The sequence below is a fragment of the Poromitra crassiceps genome (assembly GCF_964638095.1).
Source record: "Poromitra crassiceps genome assembly, chromosome: 3".
In the NCBI taxonomy this organism is placed as follows: Eukaryota; Metazoa; Chordata; class Actinopteri; order Beryciformes; family Melamphaidae; genus Poromitra; species Poromitra crassiceps.
In genome coordinates, this window is record NC_139625.1 from 16,164,269 (window position 1) to 16,188,247 (window position 23,979).

Below are 23,979 nucleotides of genomic sequence, written 5' to 3' on the forward strand. Positions count from 1 at the left end.
GACACTAGACCGTATCCTCACACATAAGAGAACCACCTAACCAGAACCACCGCCTTGACAAAATAAAAAAAAAGACTTGCAACTCGACTTGGACTTTAACACCAATGACTCACTAAGTAATGTTACTGTCTACTGAGCGCCAGTTGGGAAAAAAATAAACCAAAGATAATTTTGTTTGCGTAGCCTAAAAAACTGCACAGTGGTCAACAACAACCAAAACGAATCGCAGTATGCAAAATGTGCAGGTCGAAAATTGACTTGTTTGGACTCCAAACTCAACGTTTAGGACTTGGGACTTGACTTAGGACTTGAGTGCAAAGACTTGAGACTTACGGTACTTGTGACTTGCAAAACAATGACTTGGTCTCACATCTGCTTGTAGGCTATAACCAAAAAAAGTTGTAGGGCGTCAGGGTAGTGTAGCAGTAGATTCCCTGCCTATCAACACGAGGGTCGCAGGTTCGCACCCCCGTGTTACCTTGGTCGAGCGTCCATACAGGCACGATTGGCTGGTGTCCACGGGTGGGAAGCCGGAATGAGGGTATGTGTCCTGGTCGCTGCACTAGCGCCTCCTCTGGTCGGTTGGGGCGCCTGTTCGGGGCGGAAGGTGAACTGGTGGGAATAGCGTGATCCCCCCCATGTGCTACATCCTGCCGGTGAAGCTCCCCGCCGTTAGGTGAAAAGAAACGGCTGGCAACTGCACATGTATCAGAGGAGGCATGGTGCTAGTCTACGGCTCTCCCCAGATCGGCAGAGGGGGTGAAGCAGCGACCGGGGAGCAGCAGCGGGAATTGGCCAAGTACAATTGGGGCGGAAATGGGGGGGGGTGGGGGGTCAGAAAAAATACAAATAAAAAATAAATAAAAAACCAAAAAAAGTTGTAGTCATCAACAACAAAACACGAGATGTTCCTAAACAGCCACTCCTGTCGCTCCCGGCGCCATCTATCTCAGCAGGGGAACCGTCTTTATTTAAACCATCTATCTCAGCAGGGGAAGTGTCTTTATTTAAACCGCGGTCCGTTATTTTTATACTTTGCCACTTTGCCTCCTTTAATAATGTAAAGCACAGGGGAAGTCCAACAGGGCCTGACTGGGGGGGACCGTCCCGTACAGAGAGGAATAGATAATTAATGGCCACTCCAGAATAAGAACACAGGGAGTTCACCATTCCTGCCTGAGACATTTTATGGTGTGTGTGTGTGTGTGTGTGTGTGTGTGTGTGTGTGTGTGTGTGTGTGTGTGTGTGATTGAGAGAGTGTACTTGTACATCTATCTTAGTGAGGACCAATTTGAGTTTTATACCTGGAAGTGAGGACATTTGAGGAAAGTGAGGACACTTTGGTCCGTCCTCTTTCTCACACACCTTCAAAGGGCTGTTTGAAGGTTAAGACTTAAGGGTTAGCTTAGAATTGGGTTGAGGTTAGGGTAAGGGTTAGGCATTTAGGTTAGGTTATTATGAATGTCCTCACTGAGATACGTAGCTTTACTGTATGTGTGTGTGTGTGTGTGTGTGTGTGTGTGTGTGTGTGTGTGTGTGTGTGTGTGCATGTGTGTGTGTGTGCGCGTGCGCATGCTCTGCAGGTGTGCAAGTATCTGGAGCTGTCTCGGGAACTGTCTTGATTATTTATTGTAGCTTGAGGGAAGTGTGTGTGGCGGTGCCAATGGGATGTCGTACTTGTGTGTGCTTGGAGCGATTTAGCCATGCATACCTCACTCTCTCTCACACACACACACACACACACACACACACACACACACACACTCTCTCTCTCTCTCTCTCCCTGGCAGGGCAGCCAACTAGACGATGGCTTTAGTGACTCTTAAGCCTTCCAGGATCCTGTTCATTCGCTCCTGCTGAGTCACCTAATAGCAATTTTTTCATGAAGTTTTTTTCCTCGGGTCCCCCCCCCCGTTTTCTACCTAGTTGTACTTGGCCAATTCCCCCTGCTGTCCCGGTTGTTGCTCCACCCCCTCTGCCGATCTGGGGGAGAGTTGTAGACTAGCACAATCATGCCTACATGTGCAGTCGCCAGCCACTTCTTTTCACCTGACAACGAGGAGTTCCACCGGCAGGACGTAGCACGTGGGAGGATCACGTTATTTCACCCAGTTCCCGTAGCCGGCGGTAAGACGGGGGCTCGAACCTGCGGCCCTCGTGTTGTTGGTAGGCAGGGACTCTAGCGCTGCACTAAGCGGATGCTAGCTACTACATAGGACTCCATAGCTAGTTGAAGAGAAGGGGTTTCACTGTGTGTTTGCCACTCCCCAATGGGTCCTTGAAAGCCATTGAAAACTTTTGAAAATAGACACAGGTCATTAAAAGTGCTTGAATTTCCATATATTTTGTGCAAGAATATAGAAATTTAAGTTCTTTTGATATATTCTTTTTTACTTAATGTGTAACACAGCTGAAAAGTGTTGACACATTCAAGCCTCTTTCTCTCTTTTGAATTGTCCGTAAGTTACAAACTTATAAAACCTGCTCGTGTAGTTCTCATTATAAAAATTCTCAGTGTTGTAACAGTCCTTTAATTTGATGCTTAAGAAGGTGTGGGAACCCTAGTTTCTGTGTGAAGAAGGAGGTCTCACCTTGTCGACACCCCCCCCCCCCCCACCCCACCCCACACACACACGCACGCACGCACATACACACACACACACACACACACACACACACACACACACAGACACACACACACACACACACACACACACACACACACACACACACATACACACATACACACATACACACATACACACACACACACACACACACACACACACACACACACACACACACTCCACCCCCCAAAAGGCAGAACTTGAGAGCTCAGAGCAGATATTCCATTTCGGCCCGTGGTGCGTCAAGCGGGTCAGAGCCTGTGTCGGCTCTCCAAAAGCACTATAACCCAAAGCTCCTGTACGTGGCCTGGCTGTCGCTGGACTGCAGCCGTGTGTGTGTGCGTGTGTGTGTATGAGTGTGTGTGAGTGTGTGTGTGTGTGTCTAAGTGTGTGTGGGCGGGAGCGTGGCCAAAACGGAACGCCATGTGCTGCCACCATAAGCCTCGGCATCCCCCCCCTCTCCAATCCCTCGCCACCGCCAACAGGAAGGAGATCCAATACCCATAATGCAAAGCACCAAGCCTCCAACCCCCCCTTCTCCTCTGTGGAATATGAACAAAGACATGTTACACGTGCGTGTTAGTAATACAGTGGTTCTCAATGTGGGGGGTCTCTTCACCATGATTTAATTTACAAGAAGATGACACAGTTAGAGAAGAGTTGACTGTTCTGATCGTAGTCTCTCCGTTGTCTCTGTACCTACAACACAGATCAGTCGTGGAATTCAAAATCACACCGATCTGACAAGAAACAATATTCCCAGATTTGGATTATGAGAGACAAAGTCTCATTAAACGGGGGTCTATGTAGACTAAATTGGAGGACATAATGAGGACACAATTTGAGAATCACTGTAGTAACACTATCTTTGCACTCACAGTGATATGAGAGTGTCCTCGTCTCCTGCAGTCTGCTGACGTGTCAGCGTCGATACAAACTCGCTCGCGCTCGCGCACACACGCGCGTGCACACACACACACACACACACACACACACACACACACACACACACACACGCACACACGCACGCCTATAGAAACGTCGAGGTGGTGACCAATGCGGAGTGGATCAGTGTCGAGGTGAACTGACAGTATGTCCGAAACACTCCGCTGTTACGCAACGGAGGTAAAGAGACCGTCCCCCTCCTCCCCCCACCCCCCTCCCGCCTCTCTGTCTTCTCTCCCCCGGGATGCTCTCCTTTTCACCCAACTGTCAAGTGTATGACCCGCCATAAAAGGCGCCCTAAAGACAGACCCGAACCACAGCTTATAGAGTGTGAGAGAGAGGATGTTTGCTCAGGACAGTGGGACGTCAGGCAGGACTTGCTGGGCTTACGTATGGGTGTGTGTGAGGTGGAATGGGGGACAGGATTTGGGGAGGAGAGACTGGTATTGGGTGCATGAAGTCTGTATAGGCCAGTAAATATGTGGGGGGGGACACATATAACATAACATATAACCAAGAACCTAACCAAGAACCTGCACCTAACCAAGAACAAATTGATACAGAAGGTTTTTCAATGGATTATTTTACCATTGGGCATGTTAGGCATACTAAAAGAAGAAAAAAAATCAGGTTTTGGTGTCTAAACCCTAGGTTTTAGGGCTCAAGGGATACAACTGAATGAGTGAAATTACCAGCCGTTAATTATTTATTGAAAAATCCAAGATGGCGTCCCAAAGAGGCGTCCCCAAATTCCGGTGAATGAGGTAAAAACCTTTAATAGATATCATCATGAAACGTCCCCAGTTGATTACTTACATTAAGACAATATTTTTTTTGTATTACAAGTTTTCTGAAAAGTGATGTTTAAATATGCAAATTTGCATAAAACTAACCCATTAGGCCAGTCAAAATATGAAAAGAGGGGTCATATTCAAGATGGTTGAATAGTAAAATGAGATAAAGCCGTTTTAAGCTACCGGCAGCCGCCATCTTTAAAACTATTTAGTATGTTATTTAACATGCCCAGTAGTACCAGAATCCATTGAAAAAAACGTATCAATTTGTTCTCAGTTAGGTGTTTTCCCCCCACAGATTTACTAGCCTAGTATGCAAAGATGACCCTAAATCCGTAGAAAGGTAACAGTGTGTGTGTGTGTGTGTGTGTGTGTGTGTGTGTGTGTGTGTGTGTGTGTGTGTGTGTGTGTGTGTGTGAGGAGACAGTAGTGTTTGAATGATGATTTGAACATTGAATAACCAGGGTGGGAATCCCGGCCTAGAGGGGTTTAAGGGGTTGGGTTTGTAGCGGTTTCAGTGGATCATATGACGGGAATGTGAATCCAGAGGGTTTTCCGAAAAGAATCCGCACACGTGTGACATAACTATTTCAGATTGTCGTCATAGGCATTGTGTGCATCTTTCAGTCCTTTTTTGTCACGAGTAAGTGCACGTTCACACCATACGCCAATCGCACGCTGAAGCCACGCTGAAGCCACGCCAAAGCCACGCTGAACTGATAGTTTCAGCTTCTGTTCTATTTTCCACGCGTGCAGCGCGCAGCAGCCGGCGTGCCAGGCATGAAGTGAATGCGGGTTGTGAGGGGAAGTTGTGAGGGCGGGGGGGGGGGGGGGGGGGGGGGCAGAGGAACAGCTTCGAGCCAGGCGCTGAGGAAAAGAGAGTGTTTCTGGTGTGAAGGGTTTAGCGTGGCACTCAGCATCACTTAGCAAGGATTTTTCTAAACATCTATGGGGAAAATGAATGGGGAATTCTCTGATGGACCCTGTCCCCTCCCTCCCATTGCTCCACCTCTGCTGATCTGGGGACAGTTGTAGAGTAGCACACGCTTCCTCGGATACATGTGCAGCCGCTTCTTTTCATCTGACAGCGAGGACTTTCACCGGCAGGATGTGGCGGCGCGTGGGATGATCAGGCGCCCCGACCGACCAGAGGAGGCGCGAGTGCAGTGACCAGGACACATACCCCCTAACCCGCCTTTCCACCTGCAGACATGGCCAATTGCGCCCGTATGGACACATGACCACCAAGCTGGGGGCTCAAACCTGCGACCCTCGTGTTGGTAGACAGGGAATCTACCGTTACACTACCCGGACGCCCTAGCGCTTCAACATTTTTGTCGCAATGCTTTACACATACAACAACAAAAACACACACACACACACACACACGCACGCCTTGGCTCACATCACTCTCTCTTTGAATCTCACACACTCAACCCATTGGATGGGTTTTAATCCCCTATCAACTGAAACAGTATGCCAAGGGAACCATATGGACATAAACCCCCCCCCCCCCCCCCCCCCCGTTATCCACCCCCTACACACTGGATAACACGTGTGAAGGCAGGGCTCATATTGCGCATCGGCAAAACAACGTGTGTGTGTGTGTGTGTGTGTGATTGCCCGCGTGACGAGACACGTGTGGCCCGGGAGAGAATCCAATACGGCTAATTGACACCCAAGCCTTTTACATAACCGCCAGCCTCTAAGTGGTGGTGTCAGAACTGCCCCAAGCCATGCATCTCTTTCTCTCTCTCTCTCTCTCTCCACATCCCTCCTTCTCTCTCCCTCCATCCACTACTCACTCACTCTCCCTCCTCCCTTCATTTCTTCTCTTTCCCTCTGCAGAATGCAGGTGTGTTTCCAGCATCCATCTGTTGCCATGGCGCTGTTGGAGAGAGCAGTGTCTCCTGGGTGACAGGCCTCGGCCACAGGTATTCTCTAAGGTGGAACGAGCACGCGCACGCCACACACACACACACACACACACACACACACACACACACACACACACACACACACACACACACACACACACACACACACACACACACACACACAACTTCTCACTCAATTTGTCCCTTTTGCCAGAAATGTCTTTCTCTCATGGAAGAAATCAACATCAACACAAGATATATGTATATGTAAAAAATAAAAAAATAAATATATATACTGTATATATATATATACTGTATATATATATATACTGTAAATACATATACTGTATATAAATACTGAAAAAAAAATATATATATATATATATATAATTTGCTAAATAAAGTCTCTTGTTAAACCTTACCGACTGGTCTCTCATGATTGAATATATATATATATAATATATATATATATATATATATATATATATATATATATATATATATATATATATATATATATATATATATCCCCCCCCCCATTTCGATAAAAAAAACATACAAAACAAGCCCATTTAAAAATAAAGAGCCATATCAAAATATAACAAAGGTACACAAAGGTGACAGCACTCTTGGACCCACTTACAGGGTTGCCACTCTTTTGTAATGATGGATTTCAAGCACTTTAAAGACAAATTATTGATTATATTATAGATTATAGATGATTATAGATGTTCACATATACCAGTCTCGTAAGTCCTCTAATGCAAATTTGTTTCCAGTCATGCTTACAAATCGGAATGAAACATTAACACTTAGCATAAACTCAAAGCAATCTTGAAATCCTCCACATTTCTGCTTCTAGCCTATATGTGGAGTGATACTGTAGACAGCAAGAAAGTGCATCAAGGTTGGCTCACGGAGCGCACAAGTTTCAAACTCAGGATTCCGGTAGGCGAAATTCAAGCACTTTTAAGGACCTCTTTACAAATCCAAGTACTTGCTAGTACTTTTGCCAACTACTTGCTAGATTTTTCTTTTTAAATTCAAGCACTTTGCAGAGCCGTGGCAACCTTGAGCTTAAAATAAATGAACGCCTGCCGATAAGTCGGTGCGTTTGTTTCAGCGTGCCTCACACACACCAGATGGGCGGGTTCTGCACTTCTGGAGTGACTGAATTAGACTAAATTAATCTCAGATGAGCGGTCGAAAGGATTTCAATTCTATTTTTGACTCAGATCTGCATGACAGTGCACAGAAAACAGCACCATCAACTTACCATAGAGAGCATATTAAACACATAACACTTACTCAGTATTCATCACCCTGGAGTCGTTGTAGTTTAAAAACTAAAACTAAACACAATTCACCCGCTAACAGCACATTCTATCCTGTAGAGTACAGTTTGGAATGGCCAGTTCAAAATCCCATTGAGATGCATTGAATGGACATCATGTTGTGTAAGCAAGGAGGACAGAGGTAGGTGTATTCAACCCCCCCCCCCCTTACAAACTCAAGAAAAAGTCTGAGCAATATATGATATGGAATGTTATGAATTTATTTTTGCCCTTTGAACAAACGGATTGGGGTGTTTTTCCTAAACTATGCTTTCTTTAATTTATAATTTCACAATTTTTTTGTATTCTCTTTCACTTCGCTAAAATATAATACTATGGATCTTACAAAAAAACACAACTATTAAATGTATTTTTGAAACATTTGCATCAAGACAATGTGCAAAAGGGAGGAACACTTTTTTTGTATCAAATGAAGGTTATGATATCTCTTAAATTACTTATTCCTAACGTATCACCCCAGAACTAAATCAACAACCTCTTATAATACAAACAGCATATTTTTAAGCAGTTGATGTGTTGCTATTACAGTGCTTTCAAACCACAATTTCTTATTCGAAAAATCTAAATCTCTTTACATTGCATAAAAAATGTCATTTCTTGACTTTCCATCTCTGATTTGCAGCCAGAAAACACATCTGAGGAGACATTATACCTAATGTGAACATTCATAGTTCTACTATACAAGTTACCATTCAACCATCTGACCCTGTGCTGCAAAGACCTGCAGTCAAAATTGGAGTGGCATTGGCATATTTTTTTGCAGTTCACTTTTCAAATGATTTTCACATTGAAAACCACATACTTTTGAGATTTGACCATGCATGCTGTCTCGTAGTCCAGAATGAAACTTCAATCATCAAAATTGGAGTTTTTCCCACTCATCAGCGGTAATACCGGTACTGTACGATTTAGTGGGAGCTGATAGACTTGCAAAAACGGTGAACAACAAAAACATGTAAAAAAAATAACTTTGTATTGATACTGCATAAAATAATTCACCATACTCTTGATTGCATGGATCCTAGCTTGATAGCTGTATTCCAGTACAGTGTATAGACACTTGCTTTCACTTTTGCAGTAAGTGCACTTGACAGCAACTAGAGAAGCACTAACACGGTTACAATGTGTCAGAAATGAAAGCAAAGCAAACTGATTTTCTGCCCTTTTCATTTATAGAAGCTTCTATCCAATAGAGAGCCGCAGGAATCAGTCCGGGTTTGTGAGAGGAAAAGTCTATGGGATTTAAAGGAGTATTTCGTTTTTTTTTAACCTGGAGCCCTCTCCTCACATTAATTATTATCTGACGACTCACCCAGTGTTCTCCGCAGTGTTTTTGTGCCTCCTACGCGTTGTTTGGAGATGGAGATCAATAGTGTCCATGCCAGTCCTAGAATTGAGCTCCGTCGGGGCCACATGGCAGCGTGCTGTTCCTCCATTTAAATAGACAGTTTTATTCCCGTTTTCGACCCATATCGTCATTATATATATATAAAGAAACATCAGACTGCCAATCTCCCCCGGGCTATTTCCAGCGGCATTTACAGGGATCCCATTTCCTCCTGTCGGGTCAGTGTCACCAACTCTCGTCAAGTCAGTCCACAGGCCAGGGTAGGAAAGTCTCGCGGGACTTGATGAGAGAGAATCTTAACAAACATGAATAACTTTTATGACTTTTGGAACATAAATGCGTTTTTTTTCAATGCGATTTTTTAAAATAGCTTCAAAAAGGCATACAAGTTTTTTTGTGATGAAATATTTTTCTTTTATTCGCTCTTGTCTTAGAACATGTAACAATATAATAAATAAAAACTAGAACGACCGCAACGTGGACTTATGCCTCCGCCATTAGTTCATTCTTGAGTCCAAATCGCCATTTGAGGCCAATTGGAAGAAATTCTGTCAAGGCGCTCCTATGATGTTGCGTTACAGAGCTTGGATATTGGGTGTGTGAGGTCACAGTGACCTTGAACTTTGACCACCAAAATGTAATTAGTTCATCCTTGGGTCCAAGTGGACGCTTGAGGCAAATTCGAAGAAATTCCATCAAGACATTCCTGAGATATCGCGTTAACAAGCTTGAAAATGGCATTCGAGAGGTCACAGTGACCTTGACCTTTGATAATCAAAATGGAATCAGTTCATCCTTGCGTCCAAGTCGATGTTTGAGCCAAATCAGAAGAAATTCTATCAAGCCGTTCTTGAGATATTGCGTTAACCAACTTGGGAATGGCGTTCGTGAGGTCACAGTGACCTTGAAGTTTGACCATCAAAATGTAATCAGTTCATCCTTGAGGCCAAGTTAATGTTTGAGGCAAATTTGATGAAACCGTCAAGGCATTTCTGAGATGTTGCACTAACAAGCTTGAAAATGGCGTTCGAGAGGTCACAGTGACCTTGGCCTTTGACCTTTGACCACCAAAATCTAATCAGTTCATCCTTGAGTCCAAGTCTATCGCGTTAACAAGCTGGAAAATGGCGTTTGAGAGGTCACAGTGAACTTGACCTTTGACCACCAAAATCTAATCAGATCATCCTTGAGTCTAAGTCGATGTTTGAGGCAAATTTTATGAAATTCCGTCAAGGCATTCGTGAGATATCGTGTTAACAAGCTGGAAAATGGCGTTTGAGAGGTCACAGTGACCTTGACCTTTGACCTTTGACCACCAAAATCTAATCAGATCATCCTTGAGTCTAAGTCGATGTTTGAGGCAAATTTGATGAAATTCCGTCACGGCGTTCCTCAGATATCGCGTTAACAAACATCGTACGGACGGACATACGTACGGACGGACAACCCGGATCCATAATGCCTCTGGCCTGGCTATCGCCGGCAGGGGCATAAAAACAGTATGAATAGACAATAATGTATACATTCAGTACGTCAAAGAAAAAGTTATTCACGTTTGTGAAGAGCATCATGCTGAACCCAAATTCGCGTTCCCATAAACCTTTGTTAACCACAGACCTTATTTTATGCATTTAAGTTAAATCCCCATTCTAAAACCCCATAGACTTTTCCACTGACGAACCAAATGGCGGCGATTTCTGGATAAAGCCTACAAAAATCTGTCATCCCAGCGTTACTCTATAGAGAAAAACGTATTACAGCAGATCCAAATCACCTTAATCACCCTGACCATGGCCATGTAGCCGAAAATGTTTGGCTGAATAAATAAAGCATGAAACTAAAAGAAAGTAGAAGATTGCGGAATTGTTATGAAAGTCTAAAGTCTGCAAACCACTGGGTTGGGTATCGGTTGGATTTGAGCGATCCTGATTCCGATTCAACGTATCGATTCTGGTTCTTAACGATTCTCAATTCCGATATTCGAGGGGCGGGGTCAAAACATGTCACATGTTTATTCGCCGGGGTGTGTGTGTTTGTGTGTGTATATATATATATATGAAATATGAATATGACAGAACATGATTATGACTTGTGTAATTATATATATATATAATAATAATTTGCTAAATAAAGTCTCTTGTTAAACCTTACCGACCGGTCTCTCATGATTGAATATATATATATATATATATATATATATACACACACACACACACACACACACAGTTATCCATGCTAACACATTAGCACACAGTTGTATATATCATTACACAAGTCATAATCAGTCATATTCATATTTCATATTTTCAGAACACTGTTTATGAACTTTTGTAAAGATGAACTGTTTATAATGTTGTATACAATTTTAAAATAATACTTTATGTAGCGTGTTATCAGCATGTTGGGTGAGAACTCAGATTTCAAGTATATTATTCTGCACAGAAGATTTGTTTCGGAATTAATAAGCAGAATTAATTCCTTTTCGATTCCTTTGGAGTTTTGATTCCTTTGGGATCAGAATTTGGAAGTGGTTCTCGAAGCCCAACCCTACTGGGTGTGCGTTCTTACTTAAAGAGCATGGTGCAGGTTTAAATATATAGACAGATATCTATCTATCTATCTATCTATCTATCTATCTATCTATCTATCTATCTATCTATCTATCTATCTCTATATAGAATTAGGACTTAAGATTCCCCCTCCCCCCCCAAACAAAAAACAAAACCCAAACAAACAAAATTAAAACATGCCCCCAGGGCAGAACTATGGAGAAAAAGGTGGCATTATAATGCACATGCTAAAATAAAAATAAAATCTGGGCAGATAACACCTCTGGAGTCAGATAATACCTCTGGAGTCAGCATGCCAAAAACACCCAGAATCAGCGTTGGCAGATGTACAATAATTCTCGTATTTGTATGATAATTTAGGACCAAAAACGATAATTTTGACCCTCTGGTATGATAATTCGACACTGCCCAGAATGCATTTCGGCATTGATGGGAGAAGAGAAAACTCTGCTCCGCCATTTCCCCCCCCAAAGGCAACTGTTTACTTTCTGTATAGTTTGGGCTCTATCTATGGTTATTATGGCACTTTATGAAGTTTTTAATAGTTTACTTAGTCAAATGTAACTAGTTGACCCCCAATATGCATCGGTTTTTCAAAAATAACGCCTTTTGGAGAACCACCCAGCCGACCGACCATCTCAGCTCATGTAACACGGCTCCAGAATGGTGTCAGGCAGATAAGTATATCGTCGCAGACAGACGCTCGGCGTACGGAGGTAATGATCCGAGGGAATGTTTATTGTTTATTAAAAATGTCACAGGTGTTATTGCTTGATTTGTGGGTTTTCATGCGTGCGTGCCAGTTGCTTTACAAAAAACAGTCTAGATGCAGCTATGTGTGGGGGGGAAACAAAAAACAAAAGAGAATCCTAATTGCTACATAAAGGTCCCACATATTAAGGCAAAGTGGTCTCTAACCTGCACCATGCTCTTTAAGTAAAACCTTGGTATCGGCTGTTACTTCAACGTTAGTACAGTAAAAAAGTGGTATTGCAAGAACAAAACCCTTGTGTTTTGTACAAACACCAACATGAGCAGTACCTGTTGTGGGCATAAAGGCGCTGACAGGGTTCTGCGCAACCTCGACTTGGAGCCTTGCCGCCGACTAGCGGCGACAGCGAGACTGTGCATACTTGAACGTAACTCGGCGCGTTGGCTGCGGTACACGTCCAAAACACTAGGTGGCTTGTGGTACACTCATGTCCATTACATAATCGTTATCGTGTCGTTTACCAAGAACTTGCGATCATGTCGGTGGGGGGACATTTTATTGTCCCTCCATTTCAAAACTCATTCCGGTGAGCCTGCAGAAGGCTTTTCTAGATGAGGGACAAGCACTGTTAAATGAGGAAATGGCATTTCCTCATTACTCACAACAAGTACGTCAGCGGATATGTGCGTGGCCCAAGGCAACGGCCAATCTCAGCTCTCGTGCTGGCCACGTCACGTCCGCGTTGACGCCGCCGAGTCACATTTCCGAGGAGCTGCACGCCCCCCTCCACCGAGCAGCGCCGATAGAACGGCCAAGCTGCGGCGACCCCTCGGCACAGGCGATTTCGCGTGAGCATAAAAGCAGTTTTAGGCATGTTATATGAATCATTGTAACTCTGTGATACGGCTATCAAAGTGGCTAATTAGGAGCCGCTAGGGGAGGGCACATACAAAAAGTTCAGATGAATCAATGTATAAAATGTACGTCTGACTCATAGAGTCATTTCAGATGATACCTAAGTCATTCAAACAGAATGAAAGATACTCAATGGAGAGACACCCACAGCTAAGCGGACATGCGAACACAATAGAATGTCTCCCACTTGCTGGTTCCCATTGAAACCATGTATTTTTAGATGTCACCTACTTTGCGTTTTAGTTGGTCATGCCAACAGGTATGTTGACTTTGTAATACTGCCATTATGAAATAACCATGTTGATTTCGTAATAGTATTATGAAATCAACATATCTGTTGGCATGATGATTTTGTAACACTGCTATTACGAAATCATCAAGCCAAAAGATATGATGATTTCGTAATAGCAGTATTATGAAATCAACATTCCGAGATCATCATATCTGTTGACACATGATGATTTCGTAATACTGCTATTATGAAATCATCATATCTGTTGATGATGATTTCGTAATACTGCTATTACAAAATCATATTTGTTGATACTGTCTATGATGATAGCAGTATACAGTGCCTAAGTAATGCTGTCTTATGGGTTCCCCATGGGGCCTAGGGAGTGAAATTCCCCATTCAAATAATAGTAGCACCTATCTAATTAATTAAAGTGTTTTTAATCTGTGTAAATATTATGAGGTATCTTGATGTGAAGAAGGATGTCTTGGTTCCACCATAATTAGAAATGGACAAAGACCATCCTCTTGCTAGAGGCACATTTAGGGAAAGTGGTCCTCAAATAAACTCATTCTGGCAGTAAACAATCAAGAGAACGACAGAGTGGGGGATGTTTAGGAGACGGTGGAGTGTGTGTGTCATTTCAGAAGAAAAATGACCGCAGGCCGCCGAAGTAGGGTTTGTGTGTCCAGGTCTTGAAGGAGAAATAACACCTGATTTGGCTGGGCAGTGTCTGTTGGGAAGGTGTGGTTGGCCGTAATCAGCTCTTATGGCCGTCGATGATGTCGGTGATGGGGTCCTTGTGGGTCAGGGGCAGGGCGGACTGGAAGGGGACAGCCGACCTGCGGCCGGGGGAGTAGCGACGGGCCAGCGATGAGTCCTGGGCCGGGCTGCACAGACGACGGAAGCGCTGTAGGGTCACACAGGTCACAGTGAGTCATGTAGGGTCACACAGGTCACAGTGAGTCATGTAGGGTCACACAGGTCACAGTGAGTCATGTAGGGTCACACAGGTCACAGTGAGTCATGTAGGGTCGCACAGGTCACAGTGAGTCATGTAGGGTCACACAGGTCACAGTGAGTCATGTAGGGTCACACAAGTCACAGTGAGTCATGTAGGGTCACACAGGTCACAGTGAGTCATGTAGGGTCACACAGGTCACAGTGAGTCATGTAGGGTCACACAGGTCACAGTGAGTCATGTAGGGTCACACAGGTCACAGTGAGTCATGTAGGGTCACACAGGTCACAGTGAGTCATGTAGGGTCACACAGGTCACAGTGAGTCATGTAGGGTCACACAGGTCACAGTGAGTCATGTAGGGTCACACAGGTCACAGAGTGAGTCATGTAGGGTCACACAGGTCACAGTGAGTCATGTAGGGTCACACAGGTCACAGTGAGGTCATGTAGGGTCACACAGGTCACAGTGAGTCATGTAGGGTCACACAGGTCACAGTGAGTCATGTAGGGTCACACAGGTCACAGAGTGAGTCATGTAGGGTCACACAGGTCATAGTGAGTGAGTCATGTAGGGTCACACAGGTCATAGTGAGTCATGTAGGGTCACACAGGTCACAGTGAGTCATGTAGGGTCACACAGGTCATAGTGAGTCATGTAGGGTCACATAGGTCACAGTGAGTCATGTAGGGTCACACAGGTCACAGTGAGTCATGTAGGGTCACACAGGTCATAGTGAGTCATGTAGGGTCACACAGGTCACAGTGAGTCATGTAGGGTCACACAGGTCACAGTGAGTCATGTAGGGTCACATAGGTCACAGTGAGTCATGTAGGGTCACACAGGTCACAGTGAGTCATGTAGGGTCACACAGGTCACAGTGAGTCATGTAGGGTCACACAGGTCACAGTGAGTCATGTAGGGTCACACAGGTCACAGTGAGTCATGTAGGGTCACACAGGTCACAGTGAGTCATGTAGGGTCACACAGGTCACAGAGTGAGTCATGTAGGGTCACACAGGTCACAGTGAGTCATGTAGGGTCACACAGGTCACAGAGTGAGTCATGTAGGGTCACACAGGTCATAGTGAGTGAGTCATGTAGGGTCACACAGGTCATAGTGAGTCATGTAGGGTCACACAGGTCACAGTGAGTCATGTAGGGTCACACAGGTCACAGTGAGTCATGTAGGGTCACACAGGTCACAGTGAGTCATGTAGGGTCACACAGGTCACAGTGAGTCATGTAGGGTCACACAGGTCACAGTGAGGTCATGTAGGGTCACACAGGTCACAGTGAGTCATGTAGGGTCACACAGGTCACAGTGAGTCATGTAGGGTCACACAGGTCACAGAGTGAGTCATGTAGGGTCACACAGGTCATAGTGAGTGAGTCATGTAGGGTCACACAGGTCATAGTGAGTCATGTAGGGTCACACAGGTCACAGTGAGTCATGTAGGGTCACATAGGTCACAGTGAGTCATGTAGGGTCACACAGGTCACAGTGAGTCATGTAGGGTCACACAGGTCATAGTGAGTCATGTAGGGTCACACAGGTCACAGTGAGTCATGTAGGGTCACACAGGTCACAGTGAGTCATGTAGGGTCACACAGGTCACAGTGAGTCATGTAGGGTCACACAGGTCACAGTGAGTCATGTAGGGTCACACAGGTCACAGTGAGTCATGTAGGGTCACACAGGTCACAGTGAGTCATGTAGGGTCACACAGGTCACAGTGAGTCATGTAGGGTCACACAGGTCACAGTGAGTCATGTAGGGTCACACAGGTCACAGTGAGTCATGTAGGGTCACACAGGTCACAGTGAGTCATGTAGGGTCACACAGGTCACAGTGAGTCATGTAGGGTCACACAGGTCACAGTGAGTCATGTAGGGTCACACAGGTCACAGTGAGTCATGTAGGGTCACACAGGTCACAGTGAGTCATGTAGGGTCACACAGGTCACAGTGAGTCATGTAGGGTCACACAGGTCACAGTGAGTCATGTAGGGTCACACAGGTCACAGTGAGTCATGTAGGGTCACACAGGTCACAGTGAGTCATGTAGGGTCACACAGGTCACAGTGAGTCATGTAGGGTCACACAGGTCACAGTGAGTCATGTAGGGTCACACAGGTCACAGTGAGTCATGTAGGGTCACACAGGTCACAGTGAGTCATGTAGGGTCACACAGGTCACAGTGAGTCATGTAGGGTCACACAGGTCACAGTGAGTCATGTAGGGTCACACAGGTCACAGTGAGTCATGTAGGGTCACACAGGTCACAGTGAGTCATGTAGGGTCACACAGGTCACAGTGAGTCATGTAGGGTCACACAGGTCACAGTGTGACCTGTGACAAAGTCAATACAAACCAGCGATTGAGCGTATATTCGACAGGGAGAAAAATTGCTGGGCATCCGAGCGACAGAGACAGAGCGATAGGGCGAAAATTTGCTCGTCGCCCGAGATGAAATATCCCAACTCGAGCGAAATTACGCTGGCAAAAGTCGCTTGCTGCTCAACGCTGACAAGGATCACACTGGCTTGGAACAAACCGCTGGTTTATTAGTGTGACAACAAATCGCATTGACAGGCTGACAGTTGACATGAAGTGAAGTCTGTACTACCGGTATAAATACGCAAGCTCGCGTTAGGAGCACGCTGATAGGCTTAGTTTGTAAACAACTATGGTGGCTCGTAGTGGACAAACAGCATGACATTGCGTTTTCATCCTGTCTAACGTTAGCCAGATGTCTGGCAATTCTTGTGCCTGTTGACGAGCGATTTAAACACAGCGACAGAGCGATTCCAAAGGGTTGAATCGAGCGACAGGGAGAAAAATAAATATCTCGGTGTGAACAAAGCTTAACCTGCGACAGGGTCCCCGGGGTGGTGCTCAGGGCGTAGACGGCCCAGATGGGGAGCAGGGAGACGGAGGACAGGGTGAGCAGCCAGCCCAGGGTGGTGGCCCAGCCCGGAGCCTCCAGCCCCTTCACCAGCTTCAGTGGAGACCAACGCACCAGAGAGAAGACAAAGGTGCCCTGCAGGAGAGAGGACAATCACACCTGGGTCAACTGGCATTTGAAAATAGGGAAATAATCCAATATAATAGTTTATGGCCTTTGAATATAATTATATCGTGATATAAGAATGATATTGAGTTAGAGTGATGAGTATACAAGTATTCAGTGTTCTTAATTTTTTTTTTTTTTTTTGGCAGAAGGGAGACATCATTTAAACCAGTGAAACTCTCCACTGAAGCCCAGGCTAATGTCATTCGTTTTTGGTTTAATGATAGTGGAAACTCTGGGATATAATAATTAATAAATTGATAAATCAGTCACCATGATCGCTCATAATGATACACTATTCTGTTGTCCAATTTAATGATAAAAAGCTGAAACTATTTAAAGTCTCTCAGAAAATGAGATCTGAAACAAATTAGGGAATAGTATTTGAACATTGCCTTTGAAAAGTGCGGTATAAAACTCAAAAGATTCTGGGGTCCAATAATTCATTTTCTATGGAGAGGCTCCAGACGTTAAATCTGCTGCCATCCGAAGTTCTGTGTCTTAAATCTGTGGTTTCCTGGCTTTGGGAGAAAGAAATGCTCCCAATTACTGATTGGACTATCTTGTAAAACCCTCAGGTGATGGAATGTCTATAAAACTATGCAAACTAGCAAGTTCTCCGGCAAGATCAAAGACAACATAAAAAAATGAATTCCTGAGCGACAGACAGACAGACAGACAGACAGACAGACAGACAGACAGACAGACAGACAGACAGACAGACAGACACACACACACACACACACACACACACAAATAGATACTGCAGACAGACCGACAGATAGAAAGAATTACAAAAGAAAGCATGTATAAGATGTAAAGCGAGGGAGACAGATCGATCAACATTTGTATGAAATCATCAACATGTCCTTTTCCATAATGCTATGCTATTCGGCAGCAACAGTGTCCGGCAGCAGTGTGGAGGCAGGTGGGCAGTGACGGGTCACTCACAGTGCACACAGCTGGGGTCAGGTATTTCCAGCACAGCTTGAAGACAGGCTGGGGGCTGTAGCCAATCATATCCCTGATGTTGGCACTGAATGGGTCTGGACCTGTGGGCAGAGAGAGGCTCGGCTCAGCTTTGTGTGGTTTCTCTTTGGTTGGGTTTGATTTGACATGGTTTGGTTTATGACTGTGTTATTGTTGGTTGTAGTGGCCAGCGTTGGCTGGAGTCGTTTTCTTTTGCCCAGTATCCAGCACTCTATTTCATGACTTGCAGCTCACGGAATGTTTTTTGTTGTGGCCGCCATCTTCTTGATGCCCAAATGCAGCACACAACTTTGTTTTTACAATGTAAGTCTATGGGAGGACTGTTCAAACCCAGGCCCTCTTTGATCATTTTTACTAGAGCCTGACCGATATGTTGGCCGATATCTTTTTATTTTGTATTTTTTAAGTTAAAGACAGCATGTCGTGTATATTTGATCTTTTTTCTTAACTCAAGTTATATTTTATATTTGTATTTCTAGTTATTTATAATTATTACATTCCCAGTTCAGTTTACTGTTTCATTGCATTGATGTCATTTTGGACAATAAAGTCTATTGATAAGCTGTAAAATATCCTCCCTACATTACATATCTCAAGTCATGTCAAGTCATATCTTTGTCAAGTGTTTGATATTTGAGGGATCATTGCAAAATAATTGTGTAATATAATGTGTATTATATAATATAAGAATATCGGCCGATATATCGATATCAGATTTTTTTAACTTCCTAATATCGGTATCGGCCTCCAAAATCCAGTATCGGTCGGGCTCTAATTTTTACTCCATTCAAACTTTAAAAACAGGTCACCACTTTTAGCATTTTATTACTCTTATTCATTTTTTTTTTAATACGTGTGTGTGTGTGTGTGGGGGGGGGGGGGCTTGCTTGGATCACGCCTATTACACGACCTTCATTTTGATGTCAACTCCACACCTGTAAAGTTTCGTGACTGCATCTTGCACGGTTTTGATGCTATTGCGTTCGCAAAATTTGGCTTTTCAATATAAAACTTGGTGAAATCAGTACTTTTTGAGCAGTTTCAGCACATTTTAACAATACAATGGTAATAATGATAACGTGATCATGTTGGTCACTATAATCATGATGTGACATTTTCATACCGTTTCATCTCTATCTGAGACAGTAGTGAACACTCACCAATACAGAGCAAACTGTCCCAGAACATATGAATAGTATATTTCACAGCTAAAATTCTGTGACATCCCCCTTTAATTTGTGAAACCAACTCAAAGCATGTGATAGGTTTCCTTCCAAAATACTGTATACATGTATAAAAAAAATGATACATGTAATCAAAAACATAGGTGGTTATTGTAATATTTGTAATACCTCTCAAATATTGTCAGTTTGTAGGCAAATAGTGTAACATAGCTCATAACTTCAGTAGTAATCTATAGTGAATTGAACTTGTAATAACTGAAGTGATTTGGTAAGAGTAGGTGTTCCTGTTCTCAGATGGTAGAAACCTCATCCTGGGATGAAACTCTGGAATTATGCTTGACGTTTGGACTGTCGCACGGAAATGAGAGACACGGAATCCTGACGAGAAAACGTGTGGAGCTTTTATATTGTGTGCGGGTTTCTGCTCGCGGAAGTGAGCGGGAGTCTTGAAAACTCCACTTTGTCCGCCCAGCCGCGTCCGCGTAGTTACAAAATCCGGGGTGTGCACGGCCAGGCGAAAACCGTCCGCACGGGAGCCTTGCGGAGGGGCGTGTCTGCTGATTTTACGTCACTTTTCCGATTTACACTCGCGGTCCTCGCCGATGCGGGAAGCATACTTCCAGCTTTTGAGGGCAGAGGAGTGTGAGGGTATGAGATACTACTTAAAAAAAAAGAGTTAAAATCCCACGGTCATAAAAAAAAAGTGGAGGTCGACAGGAGTCCTGACCGCTGCTTTACCCAGCCCACAAAAAAACCCTCTCCTCTATGCTGCTGCACGCAACTACCACTCGGAGACTCATAAAAATAGGTTTGGTATTCCATATGCATACAGACTTTCCTCTCCTACTCAACTTAACTTGCAATGGTACCACTCTGAGCAGCTTCACCACTATGGTTTTGACCTGGTAGATTTGTAACCAAGCCCTTGACAAAACTAGCTTGTGTCTGAGTATTGACCGCTTTTATTATTATATTAATAATCAGCATCAATGCAGTTGGATGCTTTGCTTGCGACATCAAAATCAGAGTCAAATTCCATTTCCCAGTAATTCTCAGCAATTGTTTTGCAATAGTTGTCAACTATTAAATTAATCGCCAACTATTTTGATAGTCAGTTTGATTTTATTTTTATTTTTTTTTAAGAAAGAAAAGTCAAAATGATCTGATTCCAGATTCTTAAATGTGAATATTTTCTGCTTTCTTTATCTATGACAGTAAACTGAATATCTTTGGCTTGTGGACAAAACAAGAGTTCTTGTCATCTTGGGCTTGGGAAACACTGATCAACATTTTCCACCATTTTAGAGACCAAACAACGAACTGATTAATCAAGAAAATAATCGGCAGATTAATCGACAATGGAAATAATCGTTAGTTCCAGCCCTAATCAGGTCAATTCAGATTCACATAAGTTAGATAAAAAACAAAAAACAAAAAACAAAATCTAAATACTTTCCCAATACTTTCCTGTGATTGACTGACTGTTTTGGCACTTATTGTGTCTTGTCTATGGGACGTCCCATCCATCTTCCACTTAAAGCATGATAAGTATTTTCGAATACTGTACAGATCTGGCTGGGATATAGGGGCTCCCTGGGGCCGCCTGGCTGAGACTGTGAGGCGACGGGGCCCATGGCTGATTTAGGGCCTGGGGGAGACAGACATGGGCCTGGCTAACAGCCAGTCTCCGCTCCATACAATGGTGGCTAGCTACAGCCACGCTAATATACTGTCTACAGGCTCCAAATGGAATGCAACAGGAGGGGAGGCAGTGGACTGTGTGACTCTTTCCCTATATAAAACTGATGGATAATAGCAATTATCCACTTAGTTATGCTATAAATAAATGTAATTCCTTTCGTCAATTTCTGCTTTGGCAGTGTGTGAAATCCCATCAACATTCCAAAAACACATAATTTACCTGATCTCTGTATGTTGTGATATCCACTGTATTTCGAACTATACCCACACACAACACACACACACACACACACACACACACACACACACACACACACACACACACACACACACACACACACACACACACACACACACACACACACACACACACACACACACCCTCTGCCTAAAACTGTCTTAGAGCAACAGAATAATTTAAGAATGAAAAGAATTTAACGTAGAGACAAAGAGGAAACAGAAGAGATGATAGAGAGAGTGTGAGGCGAGAGGAGAGTGGTACCGTAGACCCAGCCGATCGCCAGAGACTGGAAGATGGCGAGGAGCAGCAGACTGGCTCCACTGCAAGAGAAATGGTCGTAGATCTGGAACACGTACAGGCCGCCCTGAAGGGAGCGAGGGAGAGAGACACACAGAAAGACAGAGAATTCAATTTATTGATTTGTTATTATTATTATTATTATTATTATTATTATTATTATTATTATTATTATTATTTCCCCCTCGTTTTCTACCAATTCCCCTTGCCAAACTGTCCCGGTCGTTGCTCCACCCCCTCTGCTGACCTGGGGAGGGTGCCTCACATTCCTCCATGTGCAGGCGCCAGCCGATTCTTTTCACCTGACAGCGAGGGTTTCACCGGAGGGCTATTCCTCCCAGTTACCCTCCCCCCCGAAGACGACCCCTGACCGACCAGAGGAGGCACTAGTGCAGTGACCGGGACATGGCCAATTGTGCCTGTATTGATGCCCGACCAAGCCAGAGGTAACACGGAGGTTCGAACCTGCGACCCACGTGTTGGTAGGCAGGGAATCTCCCGCTGCACGACCCGGGTGCCTGGAATTTCATTATTTCCTAAAAACCAAACAGGCTAGAGGATCATGCACACTTCTCCCCCATCCCTATCCAGCACACAACCGCACGCACGCACGCGCACACACGCACACACACACACACACACACACGCACGCACACACACACACACACACACGTATCCATTCATCCATTTCCATCCATCCCTCCCTCCCTAGACTGAGTGTGACCTACCGGCGTGACCATGACGAGTCCGACCAGGAAGCAGACGACGCAGACAAACGCCAGCAGCAGCTCTCTGCGGTGACCTCGCCTGATCAGATGGGGGTACAGGTCACTCACCGACGTCATCAGCGCCTCCAGACTGACAAACTGGAAGACAGAGGGGATTGGAGGGTGTGTGTGTGGGCTGGGGTGAAGGTCAAAAGGTCAAAAGGAAATCGTACCGTGTCGTCGTACTGCGTCATCCTCTGTCAAAATCGTGTCAAATGTCAATGACCAAAGTGTGTGCACGTGTGGCAGCCTGGTTAAAACCCATCCTGATAATGTGACCTCACATTCGGTTTCGCTTTCCTAACAGTCTGGACTGCAGGCCGTCCACATGGATTTCAGTGGGCGGGAGTCCTTGCCTTGACAGACAACTCCTTCAGCCAATCAGCGTCGCCAAATCCAATCCAAGTCCACTCAGACGAACGGTGAAAATGTCTTTTCCGCGGAGAACCTCGGCTAGTGCATAGTCTTGTTCTTGTTTAATTGTTAATTGAGTGTATTTCTGCAATAACTGCAGTTACGGTTGTCTTTAATCTTTACTCTACTAACGTTAATGTGACCGCTCATTGCTTCGAGAGCGGCCACAATATTTTGCCAGCAGAATTCATAACCTTATTTTAAAAACCACTAAGAAATGTTTTAAAACAGCTACAACTGTAAGTGTGGCTTCATCCACCGCTGGTTAAAATTAGGTAAAGACACATAATAATACATCAATGCCATTAGAAGTGATCTATCAAAGTCAGTGTGTGACTGTGTGTGTGTGCGTGCGTGTGTGTGAGTGTGTGTGTGTGACTGTGTGTGTGTGTGTGTGTGTGTGTGTGTGCGTGCGTGTGTGCGCGTGTGTGCGTGCGTGCGTGTGTGTGTGTGTGCGTGCGTGTGTGTGCGTGTGTGCGCGTGTGTGTGTATGACCCACCTGTGTGTCCAGACCCAGCATGATGATCATGAGGAAGAAGCAGACAGCCCACAGCTGAGGCAGAGGCATCATGGCGACGGCCCGGGGATAGGCGATGAAGGCCAGGCCGGGCCCTGGGAGGAACACGATAAAGAAGAAGTATAAAGAATAATAGAGATACCTCTTAAACATTACACAAGTGGACTATACTGTATTATCATTTGGTGGCAGGTAAGAGTAAAATATCTGTTGATATAAACGGTAAACCCAAGTCATGACCTTTAAGCTTTAAAACACACAAAAACTAAGTGCTGTTGTTTGCCTGATGTAGGGCGGCATGCTGTATTTATTGAGCTACGCTGGACTCTTCCAATAGGATCCATTGAATGTAAAATATTGATATGCAATATTTCATTTGGAGAGACATTTGATTCATGATTACTATGACAAAATGCCACTTAATGCCACATAAGTTTGATACAAGTATAAAAGAACTGAC

At 44.4% G+C, this 23,979-nt stretch overlaps 1 protein-coding gene across 1 annotated transcript in view; it reads right to left on the reverse strand.

The window, feature by feature from the left end:
- Positions 1–13,711: 13,711 nt before the first annotated feature.
- The window catches only part of LOC310773700 (sodium- and chloride-dependent GABA transporter 2-like), a 35,311-nt gene continuing 25,043 nt past the window's right edge, over positions 13,712–23,979 (reverse strand). The window contains exons 9-14 of the mRNA XM_083633631.1: positions 23,502–23,614; positions 22,550–22,687; positions 21,786–21,888; positions 18,360–18,460; positions 17,208–17,378; positions 13,712–14,285 (exon numbers count right to left, since the gene is read on the reverse strand). Coding sequence (XP_083489757.1) covers positions 14,136–14,285; positions 17,208–17,378; positions 18,360–18,460; positions 21,786–21,888; positions 22,550–22,687; positions 23,502–23,614 — 776 coding nt within the window. The 3' untranslated portion in view covers positions 13,712–14,135. The remainder of the gene's footprint in view (positions 14,286–17,207; positions 17,379–18,359; positions 18,461–21,785; positions 21,889–22,549; positions 22,688–23,501; positions 23,615–23,979) is intronic.